The 12,355-nt window shown below is 33.7% G+C and overlaps 1 protein-coding gene across 3 annotated transcripts in view; it reads right to left on the reverse strand.

The window, feature by feature from the left end:
* Epha3 (Eph receptor A3) overlaps positions 1-12,355 on the reverse strand; it is a 335,491-nt gene that overhangs the window by 34,902 nt on the left and 288,234 nt on the right. For all 3 annotated transcript variants that reach the window (XM_087575967.1, XM_087575968.1, NM_031564.2), the window contains exons 12-13: positions 4,440-4,501; positions 2,892-3,101 (exon numbers count right to left, since the gene is read on the reverse strand). In XM_087575967.1, the coding sequence (XP_087432093.1) occupies positions 2,892-3,101; positions 4,440-4,501 (272 nt within the window). The remainder of the gene's footprint in view (positions 1-2,891; positions 3,102-4,439; positions 4,502-12,355) is intronic.

Here is a 12,355-nt window from a genome sequence, read left to right on the forward strand (position 1 = left end):
TTTGTGGTGCTGCCTGCTCTCGTTACACCAGCCAAAGGCAATTCAGGGGGTTTTGGTGTGATTTGTGAGGGTAGAGAGCAGCTGCAGTTATGCTTTACAAACAACTCCTAAAAACATATCACATCACATAAAACTACATCATAATTTAGATTTATATCATTGAATGACTACTGAAATGTTTATTTAGTTTTCAAGGTACTTTTCCTGGTAGAGCACCAGCAATTGACTTCTTCAAAGTGTCATTCAGGCATCTTTAGGAATCCCAAGAGCATTTCAGAGAGTCTGTGAGCTTGAAACGATTTTCATAATAACACTAAAACTTTATAGCCTTTCACATGCAACATCCCAAGAGTTTGAAGTGGGGTTTTACAAAGGGCGCAGGATGCATAATAGTAGTGTAAAATGTGCAACGTCAATATTTGGAATTTTTGCATCACTCAGGAGTAAAAACAAATTAAGAAAAATAACTTAATGTGGATATTGAAAATAGTTGATTCTTGCTTAAAATCCTTATTAAAATAGAATCACACACATTCAAATAACTGCTTATTTGCCCCTTCTTTTCATCATACTGTTGAGAACATAAGGGGAGATCATTATATGATATATAATAATATATATATATATAACATACATATACATATATATGTATATAAATATGAACACAAAAGAGAGAAGTATGGAGAAATAGACAACACGTTTAGAGATCAAGCGAATTCTCAATGACATATGTACTCCAGTTGAAGATATTTATATTTTATTTATCTATTGTTTAAATTATGTGTATGGGAGCACAGGTTTTACATGAGTGCTGGGATAAGCATTACCGTTCTTATGGACACACAGCAAGTGCTCCGGCCTACTGAGCCCTGTGTCCAGTTTCTAAGGGTTATTTTTTTATTTTGAACATAATTAGTTGATATAATAATTTCAGTACTCTTATTTATTTTGTTTGACTCCCACAAAGACGTCTGAAATAATAGAAAGGGCAGACATCCTCCCATCAAAAACACTGAATCAAATGTGTACGTGATTTTTCTTTGTTCGATTGATTGATTTCTCTCTACTTAAAAGCAACAGCATACAAAATGGCAGTGTCAAAGAGTCAATAGATTGAAACACCAAGTGGCATTTCCTGAATTGTAGAAAATACAGACTATGCAGAATATCTTAAGTGTTATTAAGCAACATGTGACGTTTAAAGTGAGTCTATCATATTTATACAAAACATATGTCTCTTGAACAACTTTAGGTATTTTCGAAAAGAGAAAAATTCATTGAATATTAAGCCAAGTAAATAAAATATTATGTAAGATGGATAGAATGATTTTGGTTACAAACACAAATGAATAAACTTGAGTTTATACATGTTTTTTGAAGCAATAAACTTTTATCTCATTCAAATCTATTCTCCCAAATATTTTGATTGAATATTTTTTAATAATGCTTTTTGACATGTTCTCTTTTTAAATTTCAAAAGGAGGAGCTCTCATATTTTTACTTAAACTAAAGTTCCAGTCAGCACACTTTTCCACAGAGCTACATATAATGCCAACTCAGCTGTTTTGATGTGTTTACATGAAAAATAGCAGTCCAATAACTTTGTAATCATACTTATCTTAAGAGTAAATCATAAAATTACTTTACTAAACAAAACTTGTTATTGGTGATTAAGTCAGCGACTTCAAAATTACTGTAGACATGCAGATGCTTCTCTAAAGGAACCTGGGCCCCCATGGGTATTTGAGAGAGCTCCAGAAGAACACAAGGATGAACACTGAGCTGCTTTGAGCAATTGTGTGTCTGATGGGAATGGATTCACTTGGCTGCTGTGGTTAGCAAGAATCTTCTGACACTGAAATTTCAAAACAAATCCCCTTGCATTTTTATTCAGAAATGATCCATAAAAATATTGACATAGCAATTCCCTTCTTCTTATCCCCTTCTTTACTTCCTCCCTCAAAAGACAAATACATGGCTCTCAAATGTCTCTAGTCCTAAACAAAGTCACAGCCAGCATAATGAAGGAAAACTGATTATCATGTTTGCCCAACCCTCTTCTACTGTAGCAGTCGTTCTGTAGAATATTCCATGATCAAGAATAGTATCTGGATCAAGAATGTTCACATTTAATATATGTAACATTATATGTGACAGAAAAATGAGAGTCTGATTCAAGAGCTAGTTTATATTATAAATATGTTCAAATATAAGTCTCTTACTACATGTGCTTTATTGAAACTGAAAGTATTTTTTTGAATAGGACAGCTGTTGCAGGAACAATACAAGCAGTGTATCTTTTTCTAGACTGTTAGAAGTTTATTGAGCCATGGAACTTTATAAAAGGCATCTTCAGAGGATTAAGCAGCGATGAGGAGTATAAAATCATTTCTTGGGTAAGTAAATATTATTCTTTGCTACATGTTTTCTCCTGGGATGAAAGTGTGGTCAGAAATATGATGCCTTGTTTGTAGAACCTGTATTGGGTGATGTTTGTAGAGAGCACAGAAGCATCAAAAGAGACCGTGGAGGATATTAACTCTAAATATTTAAAAGTAACACCCTAGTTTAAAAAAAAAACTAGAGAATTTATCAAATCTGCCTGTTAAAGGTATCTCAATCAAAAATAGTGAGTAAAATGTCAGTAGTTTAGACATATGGAAACCTTGCAGTGTTGAGCAGATGTTTATTAGACAAGGTATTATGTTATTTTACAACTATAATAGGTAACCTATCCATTTTTCACCAAATAAATGATATTTATGGAAAGATGTATCCATCTATAGAAACCTAACTGACACATGATTTTATGTTATCATTTCTGCTTGGTTGTATACTTACACATTTATAGTAAGGGAATTGTCATGGTAACGGAAACCCCCATTACTCACTCTGGTGGTGTAAGCAGCTTCAGGGTCATCTTCCAACACTCGAGAAAGTCCGAAGTCAGAGACTTTGCACACCAAGTTACTGTTGATCAAGATGTTCCGAGCAGCAAGGTCGCGGTGGACATAGCCCATATCTGAGAGGTACTTCATACCAGATGCTATCCCACGGAGCATTCCCACGAGCTGGATGACTGTAAACTGGGCATCATGTTTCTGAAATCATTTGTAATACAACTAAGATAGGTTTCCGTTATTTTATAATTTCACATGGCAACATTTTTCATTATTGACTCTACGTATTTTATGAAAAGCATCCAAGACTATCATTATCTGTGAACAAATGAGTGCATAGCTAACACAAAATTGATAGTGGCTGCATTACCCAGTATTCTATCCTAAAATCAGAAGTAAGTTAAAAAATAGGACTGTCTTGATCTTTGTATAATACTCAAGCTCATTCTCAAAAACTAATGTTAAGAAAAAATTAAATAGCATGGATATTTCAAGATGATAACTATTTGATTTATATTTCACTATGTTCTCTTGGTTATAATTTTAGCAATCATCATAAACAAGTAATTATGAGAAAAAATGTATTTGCCCAATTTTTATGTTATGGCCTGACCCTTAGTTATAGCTAGTCAAAGAAAACATGATGAAAGACAATGTCACAGAGTCCTGGATGGAAAACCTTCTAATGCATTTGTATTTAAATAGCAATATATAGTTTATAAGGCATAGATAATTTATAATTATATCATATTTAAAGCATTTACTTCATAAAAACTTTTGAAATATATGAAAAATAGTTGTCCCTAAAATTATATATGGCTTATTAATATGAAAAATTCCTCTTTCTTAGAAAACTTAGGAATTTCAATTTTTCTATGCATTTTATGTCAGTTCATTAGCCCATCTGTTATCTATTAATTTGTAAAATTCTAAAAAGGCCCTGGGGACAGAGTAAATAACTTTTGTTATCTCCTGAAATCATTTTTATTTGAATGTTCTATAGATTTTGCATTTCTTTAACATATTTTTAGTAAATTAAACTGTAACATATTAAATATATTATAAAAACAAACATTAAAATTAAAACATTATTACAAAAGTTAGATCTCTCATTTGAGAATAGGTATTCTTTACCATTTCATCAAACACTTGATATCTGAGATCTATCTGGGTTGATTAACAAGAAGCATAAAGAAATATTTCTGCCTTATATCAATTTCACTTATATCTGAGTTTAGGGTCACTCTTTAATCTTTAAATTTGTTTTAAAGATGTGATTTGGGGCAATACAAAAGTGTTAGCACTGTTATTTAAATGTTTAAATATAAACCATTCATATTTGGAGGTAAAAGATAAAGATAAAATTTTAAAATTTCCCTTACTAAGTAATCCGAGTCTATTTCACGTTTACTTGGAAAAATACTTAGTAAAACATTAGAAGACATATAATATTTTCTATGACACACTTGTTAATATGTATGTTTATATACAATATATCAAAGAGACACGTAAGTACTATAACTATGACAATTTACTCACACGTAAGAAACTGTCCAGGGAACCATTCTCCATGTATTCTGTGACAATCATCACTGGCTTACCTAATAAATAATGAATGTGAATGATAGATATATATTTATCAGCACTCTTAGCTGGTATCAACTAAAGGACATTCCTATATTATTAATTTTGACATATCTAATAAACATAGGCAACATTTTTGTTCCCCAAACACTACAGTGTTGTGATAACATGCACATTTCAAAGTAAAATGCAAAAAAAGGTAGACCCTAGAACAAAGGTTCAATAACCTACTTTATCTAAATTAAATTATTTATCACAGTGTTTCCCAGCCGTAAAATATCCAGATGTGTCTCTTTATTCGTTTGCGTCGAAGGTATCACTGAGCAATCAAACATTTTATCTTCACCCTCATTGTTTTAGTTTCATTTCTGTTACTGTGAAAAAAATATACTTTGGCAAAAAGCAAATCAGGTTAAAAAATGATGTTTTGCTTACAACTTCACATCGTAGCCTATTATTTTGGGGAACTAAAGGCAGCAAGAATTGGACTGGTGAGTTATTTCTCAGTTAAGAGCTGTGAGTAATGAATGCTTGTCTATCAGGTCTCAGCTCACTGATGCTTTGTTCATGAAGTTCAGGACATGAACCTAGGGAATGATCCCAACTACTTTTTAGGCTGAGTGTGCCCACATCTAGAAGCACAATAAAGACAATTTCCCACAGACAAGACTTAGTTCAGGCCATCAAGACACTCATTCACTGAGACCCTCTTCACAGGTGATTTTTGACTGTGGCAGATTAACAATTAAAACCAATCACCTCACTGAGATTGTTCAAGGATTTAGCAATCATTTATCTTCTCTGTAGCATTTATGGAGCTGTAGGATGTAGGTCAGACTTAAGATTCTCCCTAATTTCCTTGTCTTCAGTTTTTAAGGGCGATCTTCCTACAGTTACATTTTCATATAACAAAATGTTTGACCTATTGTTTTATGATTATTTTCCAAGTTAGTGAACCCAGGTTAAGCTAGAACTGGGAGTTCTTGAGAGTCCTTGACAATACAATAGGCTCTGGTCAAACAATCAGGTCTGTCTAATTGCATGACGCAGTAAGAAGTTTCCTTCTGAGAATGTCCTCTAAATAGAAATCAATTCATTGAGTTGTTATGTTTTTGTGTTCTTAATTCTTCTTTCCCCCGAGTCCATATATATTAATTTCCTTCATATATATAAATTTCAACTATTTTAATAGTTTGAGACCTGATTTATTTTTTCCTTTCTTATGGTAATAGTTATTTTACTTTTACTACTAAGACAGGCTATCATGTAGCCTAGACACCTTTTGAAGTGTAGCCTGCCAATGAACTTCTGATCCTAGCCTTCCTTCCGTCTGGTGAATGTTCTTCATATACACATATGTCATACCCTGTCTGTCCAGTGCTAGGGATCAGACACTGTGCTTCATACAAGCTGGGAAGCACTCTACCAATTTAGCTACCCTTTCAGTTAGTTTGTCCTTTTTGATCCTACAAATTATCCTCTTTTCTTTACTTAATTTCTTTACACTTCCCTTTTATAGGTGTAAATCAACAACATATACTGAATCAGTATGATGCAGACTATTCTTAAGTTACTTAAAATTTTGATAAATCTTAAGAATTTAATCGAATTAAATATGCACATATTTAAATTACATGAAAACTTTCACATAATTTTTTACATATTATCAACTAATACATTGGACTATTTTCACTAACGCATCTATTTATTTACATTCTTCTAGTGCCACATCAATGTATTTGTTCGATTTAACCATATGTCTTGTTTTCCCCAAATGTTAGCTAAACGTTAGTTTGACAAGTTTCGAGAAGAAATGCAAGCTTTACTTGTGACATAGAAATGTTGTGTTCTCAGATACTTTAATTCTGTCCCTGTCTTTTAGTAAAGTACATGAATGATTTAAAGAATGAATGAATGAAAAGTAAGCCTGCTTATTCTAAGTCTCTACAGATCATTATCAGGGTCTGCGCTCCTTCCTAGTATGATTCTGGGAGGAATAATATGGAACCCAACCTGAGTGCATATTTCAAAAGTAGTTGAAGAAAGTCTGCTCCATTTCACTGTTTGCTGCCTTTGTATGCCATTCGGACTCTCTGCTTATCGTGGATTTCCTCTGGCTCGCAGCCTTATGGCCATTTCATTTCTCATTAGCATGTGTTGTAAAATGTTTGGCAAGGGAAATAAAAGTAGCTAAGAAGTCAAACCAGTCAATTAAGCCATAGCCCCATGACGATAAGAAATGAGATCAGGCTGCCTTGAGCTCTTCTAATTTAGGTATTTGTAAACACTTCAGTTAAGATAGGCAAGTCTAGAAATGTGCTTTGCATTAAGTTCAAAGATCCAGCAAGCTAAATGTACAGACAAAGAGCAAACAGAATCACTTGGAGAGCAATATCCAAACTTACAGTTCCCTCAGTGATCTTGATAAATATGGTTAGAAAACAAAGACCCTGGAGTAGTGGTGAGATTCTGCTGCAGCATACTTTAAATCCAGTGGGGAATGATCTACAAAACACCAGCTCATCTGTACATTATGCAGTGTGCCGAAACTGAAATTTGCCAAACCATCCTGTGTGCTTTGATCAGCACATGACACAATCTACATTCTCAAAATGGAGCCTGTATCATTTATTGTCACTAGAGATCCTAACACACATCTTGAACTATGTAGTAAGACACAGAAAAAATTCTAGCATAAGATTGACAGAAGAATATTTACCCAAAATCATGGAGGCAAATTTTACAGTACAGTTTCACTTCTACTCCTGAATTTATTAAGTATAACAGAAGAAATAGCCTTTCACAGTAATACAGTAAAGAACCAAGCCAGTCTGTTATAAGAAGTTCATTTCTCCAATTATCCACCGCAGTTCAGAGATATTAGAGGTCACGTAATCACTGCTCAATGATAGCATCTAAGAATTCCAGATTAAGGCCTGGATATTGATAACTACAATTATCTTAGGCATGATTTCCATAAAAACAAGAGTTGGATGGTATATTATAGGCAGTATAATCAAATTGTCTTTAACTTTTTCTAATCTGAGTTTTGGGGTTACAATCTTTACATTCAAATTTAAAAATATTTATCAATATTAAAATATTAAAGGAAATGCTAGCTGCCTCCAAACAATACTATTACTATTTCTAATAGTAAATTGCTATGTCTAGTACATTAGATACACTGTTTATTTGTCTCTTTGTGTTGGGACAGAGCCTTGCTAAGTGTCCCTTGCTGTCCTTAAGCTAATGATCTTCTTGTGTCAGCTACTTGTATGATTGGTTACTGCTATGTAATGTGTGGCTCCTTAAGCACACTTTTATATATGGGAGTGAGACAAAGTAAAAACCATTGCTGATAGCAGTAATATCCTCAAGTGCATGTGCTAATGAAAGCAGATTAAATCCATCTGAGTTAAGTTTTAACTCTACAGCTAAGCCAGTGACAATTGTGGAGGTTGTGCACATGATTGGAATTTGGCTAAGTTGGTCCCTGCTTTTTGTATATTGGGTCTGAATGTCTAGCTCCAAGCATCCCTCATCAACCATAGTTGCTACCTTGATTCTAAATCTTTCAATCCTGCTGGTATTAAAGTATACATGTTTTCCTGAAAAAGAATAGTATTTGTAGTAAATGTGTACATTTTCATATGTGTGTGCAGCTGCGTAAATTCACAAAGAGGCTTGTCATTAATTTTCAGTTTGTTCTTCTATTGCTCTGTGCTTGAGTTTTTTGTGACAGAATCTTTTAGCTCATCCCCAAACTCACTAATTACACTAGAATGAAATATGAGCAAGCTTTGGGGATCCACCTGTTTACACCTCACCTTCCCTTTAGCTCAAAGGCTGAGTTAACAGTTGTGGACACTGCCCTATACAGTTTTTACATGGTGCTCAGGATTCAAACCCAGGTCATCATCTTTGTTCACTAACACTTTACCCTCTAAGTCATGTCTCCAGACCATTATGTTTTCTATGTATGACATGTTAAATAAACTTTAAATTTAATGTAGTTTACTTCTGAATATATTAGTTCCTTTGTTCTTTTAGCAGTTATAAAAATTCAAATTATTAATTATTACACCAACCACTTTGAATTCTAAGAATAAACTAAACTTGGGCAAAATATGTTCCATTATTGTCAATATTTTAATTATTTCTTCCCTATTCACACTTCTCTTTTTGTATATTGGTAAAAATGGCTTTATAATTGCTATTACTAAATTTTATTCTGCATTACTATGAGTAGCTGTTTTATTCTCTGATAACTCATTAATGTGAGGCACAATTATTATAATATATTAAGTTTGTGTGTGTGTGTGTGTGTGTGTGCAGTGTTTAAAATTCTTTCAAGTATAAGGTTACTTTGGTGGTCTATACCTTTAATTCCAGCACTTGGGAGCAGAGGTAGGCGAATCTCTGTGACTTTGAGGCCAGTCTGGTATACAGAGTGAGTTTCATGATACCCAGGACTTAACAAAGTCATTATTGATGTGAATTATTGCTCTTTGAAATTCAGATCACAGGTGGCAGGAAATCATGCTCTCACAAATTTTATATGTTCAAATATTCTCACATTATTAATTATTTGAGAATTTCATACAATGTATTTTCATCATATTAACCCTTTCCCCTCTCCACACTAAGCTAACATTGTGTCTCCCTTTTATTTTTATGTTTAAATCATCAACATGTGACTTAATCACATGATGTTGGACGTGTGGTCCTCCACTGGAGCATGGTTCAACTATAAGAGTCCATACCAACAAGAATGATTCCCCCTCTCCCAGAAGCTATCATTTTTGATTAGTTCTTAGTTATAGGTGGTACTTCATGCCATCTCCCATCTCCAGGATGGAATTTTGCCTGGCTTGACCTTCTGCAGATCATGTACATGCTGCCATAAAGGCTGTGAGTTCATATGTGCTGTTGCCCTATAGTGTCCTGAAATTGTGGTCTCCATAAAGCCATCAACCCCTGTGGCTCTTATAGTCTTTCTACTATTCCACAAAGATCTCTGAGGAAGGTTGTGACACAGTTGACCCACTTATGACTGAGATTTCCACAGTCTCTGTCTTTACAAATGACCTGTTCTGGTCACTGGATTCATCATTATCTACATAACTTGAATTTAATCTTTCAATATTTAATCTTTCAAAATGCCAAGACACAATGCTATTAATATAAATGAGAAAAACATGCAACACCAATTCCATGGTAATTCCAACTTAGCCATGCAAGTGAACAGTTAAAAATGGGATAAGCCAAATCCTTTAAACATATAAAACATAATTTCCTTCTTAGTTTCCCTTAAATATACTGATGAAGACCTACTTAGTTATGTTCTATGGCATGCTGGTATATGAGTCTTGACTCAATTGCCAATTTGCAATTGTGTCGGTGTCACATTTTTGCTTGTGTCATCAATATCTTCCCTCTCTATAACTGGTGGAATAAACACTATGTATGTATTCCCTACTGAGAAAGTCATAAGAAATATATAGTACTAGAAAAAGCACAGAAGAGACTTTTAGATAGAAGCAAGTGATGTCATGAAGATTATATTGTCACCTACGCATGACATCTTCTAACCATGCTCTCTCATCTTATGTACAGTGAATAGAAATATCTCAACTCTTTGTGCAATATAGACATTAACAAGGACACATAAGAAATCCCTTAATGCACCATCCACAGTGTTGCTCATCATGCAGGATTACATATAGATATGCAGTAAATCTTTTTGATGCTGCAATTTCTTTCAGTTTCTAGAAAATAATTCAAGGGTAAAATATACCATTACACTTTTTTCTTTAAAGAAATGCTACTAGTTAAAATTTTGCCAATGGTAATTACTGTTGGAGCCTGAGCATCAGTTAACTAATGGCGTGATGGCAGAAATATCAAACATTGGCTGAAACTAAGTCCCATCCTTTGAACTTCAGTAAAATTGATAACACATGTTGGTACCTAGCTCTGGTCAGAGTGCTGCAGCTTTCTGCTACTCTGAAGATCAGAGGCTCTATCACCTTCTCCTGTTCAAGGACGCTAGGCTCAACCAGTGCTGTGCCATTAACATTGTTTATGGCTCAACTTAAAGAAATGAAAAAACAATTATATAATGATCTTTCAAAAGGGAGATCTGAAAATAACATATTACTTATGTTGTGTGGTTCCTGCACATGATAAATAGCAGATTAATAGCAATAATCAAAAGAACTGCTTTTAAGCAAAGCAAAAAAATAAAAATAAAAACAACCTAGGAATTATTTTTCCATAATTTTCTTTTGGTGACTCATTGTCTCATGCTTAGTCAGAAGTAGCACATACTGGTCATGTATATGCACTAATCTTGTAGATAGTATGAGATATTTACCATGTCTGAAAATATCACAATGTTGTTAATTATTTGTTTCACATGCAGAAGCACCTGTAGCGGGTTAACATGCAAGAGGGTCTCACACTGAATAAGGTCGATTTGGAATTTGATTTCCAATCCACTGAATTCCTAATTAAAACAAGAACGGGCTCATTTTTCTGTTGTAAATACCATCCTGTGCATGAAAATGAAGTTCAACTTCACTCTGCTTGTGTGTGCACATGCATCTCTGGATGTTGTAGATAGATTGAGTTATAAGCCAAAGAGGTTTGGAAAACCAAATCATCAGAAAAATAACTAACATTTAGATGCAGAGAAGCTTTCTTTTACATTAAACAAAGCATATTAAGATGATACTAAGTTTGCATCTCCCTCTGCCACTGCTGGTCGCCAGACTTAGAACATTTAAACATGTCACAGAGGCGCTCAGAATCGAATTCAATGTAGAGTACTCTGTTATATGGACAGTGTGAATGGCTGTATTTTTATAGAGTGAGCTTAGCAGCTGTTCTTGTTCTCATTTGACTAGGGAGATATAACACATTTAAAACTTTTTCTCCAAAGCGGTAGTTGTGGCTGACATTAGGATGCTCCAGAATCAGACTTGACTAAAATGCTCAACACATCTTATCTGTTTTGCAGTTTATTAAGTCTTTGGTCTTAATTTTTTTCTGCATTTTTTGTCTTGGGTTTTTCTTTTGGATATTTTATTGTTTTTCTTTGCTTATTGTAATTCATTTTTAGAATTTGTTTTTAGATACAAAGAAATTTTCCTACAATATTTACTGTTTTGCGCTGACTTAATTGCAATAAATGTGTTCCATGGCACAGCAAACAGGTCACTTTTACTAACTTGTTGACACAGGAATGAAAGGAAACAACACCAGGTGGATGCAGTCCTATAGCTCCTTGCTGAGCATTGGTTCAAAGCTAGAATTTTGTTTGATGGTCACTTTTATCCACTCTTCCTTATATGTTTATGCTGGAAAAATGAGTGACAATTATCCAGGCTCAAATGTAATAATTTTCTCCATTGCTCTCTGATTGAAACAATTATGTAAATGAACTTCTGTGACAAACATACTAGATTCAATGTTACTGAGAGTCTTTTCCCAGCAATTAATGTCCCTCTCCTCCTCTGTTACTTCCTTTGCTTTACTTTCTACTCCTTCGTTCTTCTCTTTGTTTTGTGCTTTTATATGACTTGTTATTAATTTATTAGTTTATTTATAATTATTTATTTATTTATGTTTATCCATGTTACATACTGCTCAGTGTCCCTACCTCCTGGATTACATCATTGTCCTCTCTTCAATCACTCCTGCATATCTCTCCTCACTCAATTTCCTTGCCTCCTTTTCCATTGAATGTTTTACATGTATATATATAATATGCATTTATAATTTAAATATATTAAATATATAATATATAAATGTATATGCATGTAAGTCATTTTGCCCAATTTATGTTTGATTCCTGACACAGTGGAAAC

Source organism: Rattus norvegicus, chromosome 11 (assembly GCF_021556685.1).
Source record: "Rattus norvegicus strain SHRSP/BbbUtx chromosome 11, alternate assembly SHRSP_T2T, whole genome shotgun sequence".
NCBI classification, from domain to species: domain Eukaryota; kingdom Metazoa; phylum Chordata; class Mammalia; order Rodentia; family Muridae; genus Rattus; species Rattus norvegicus.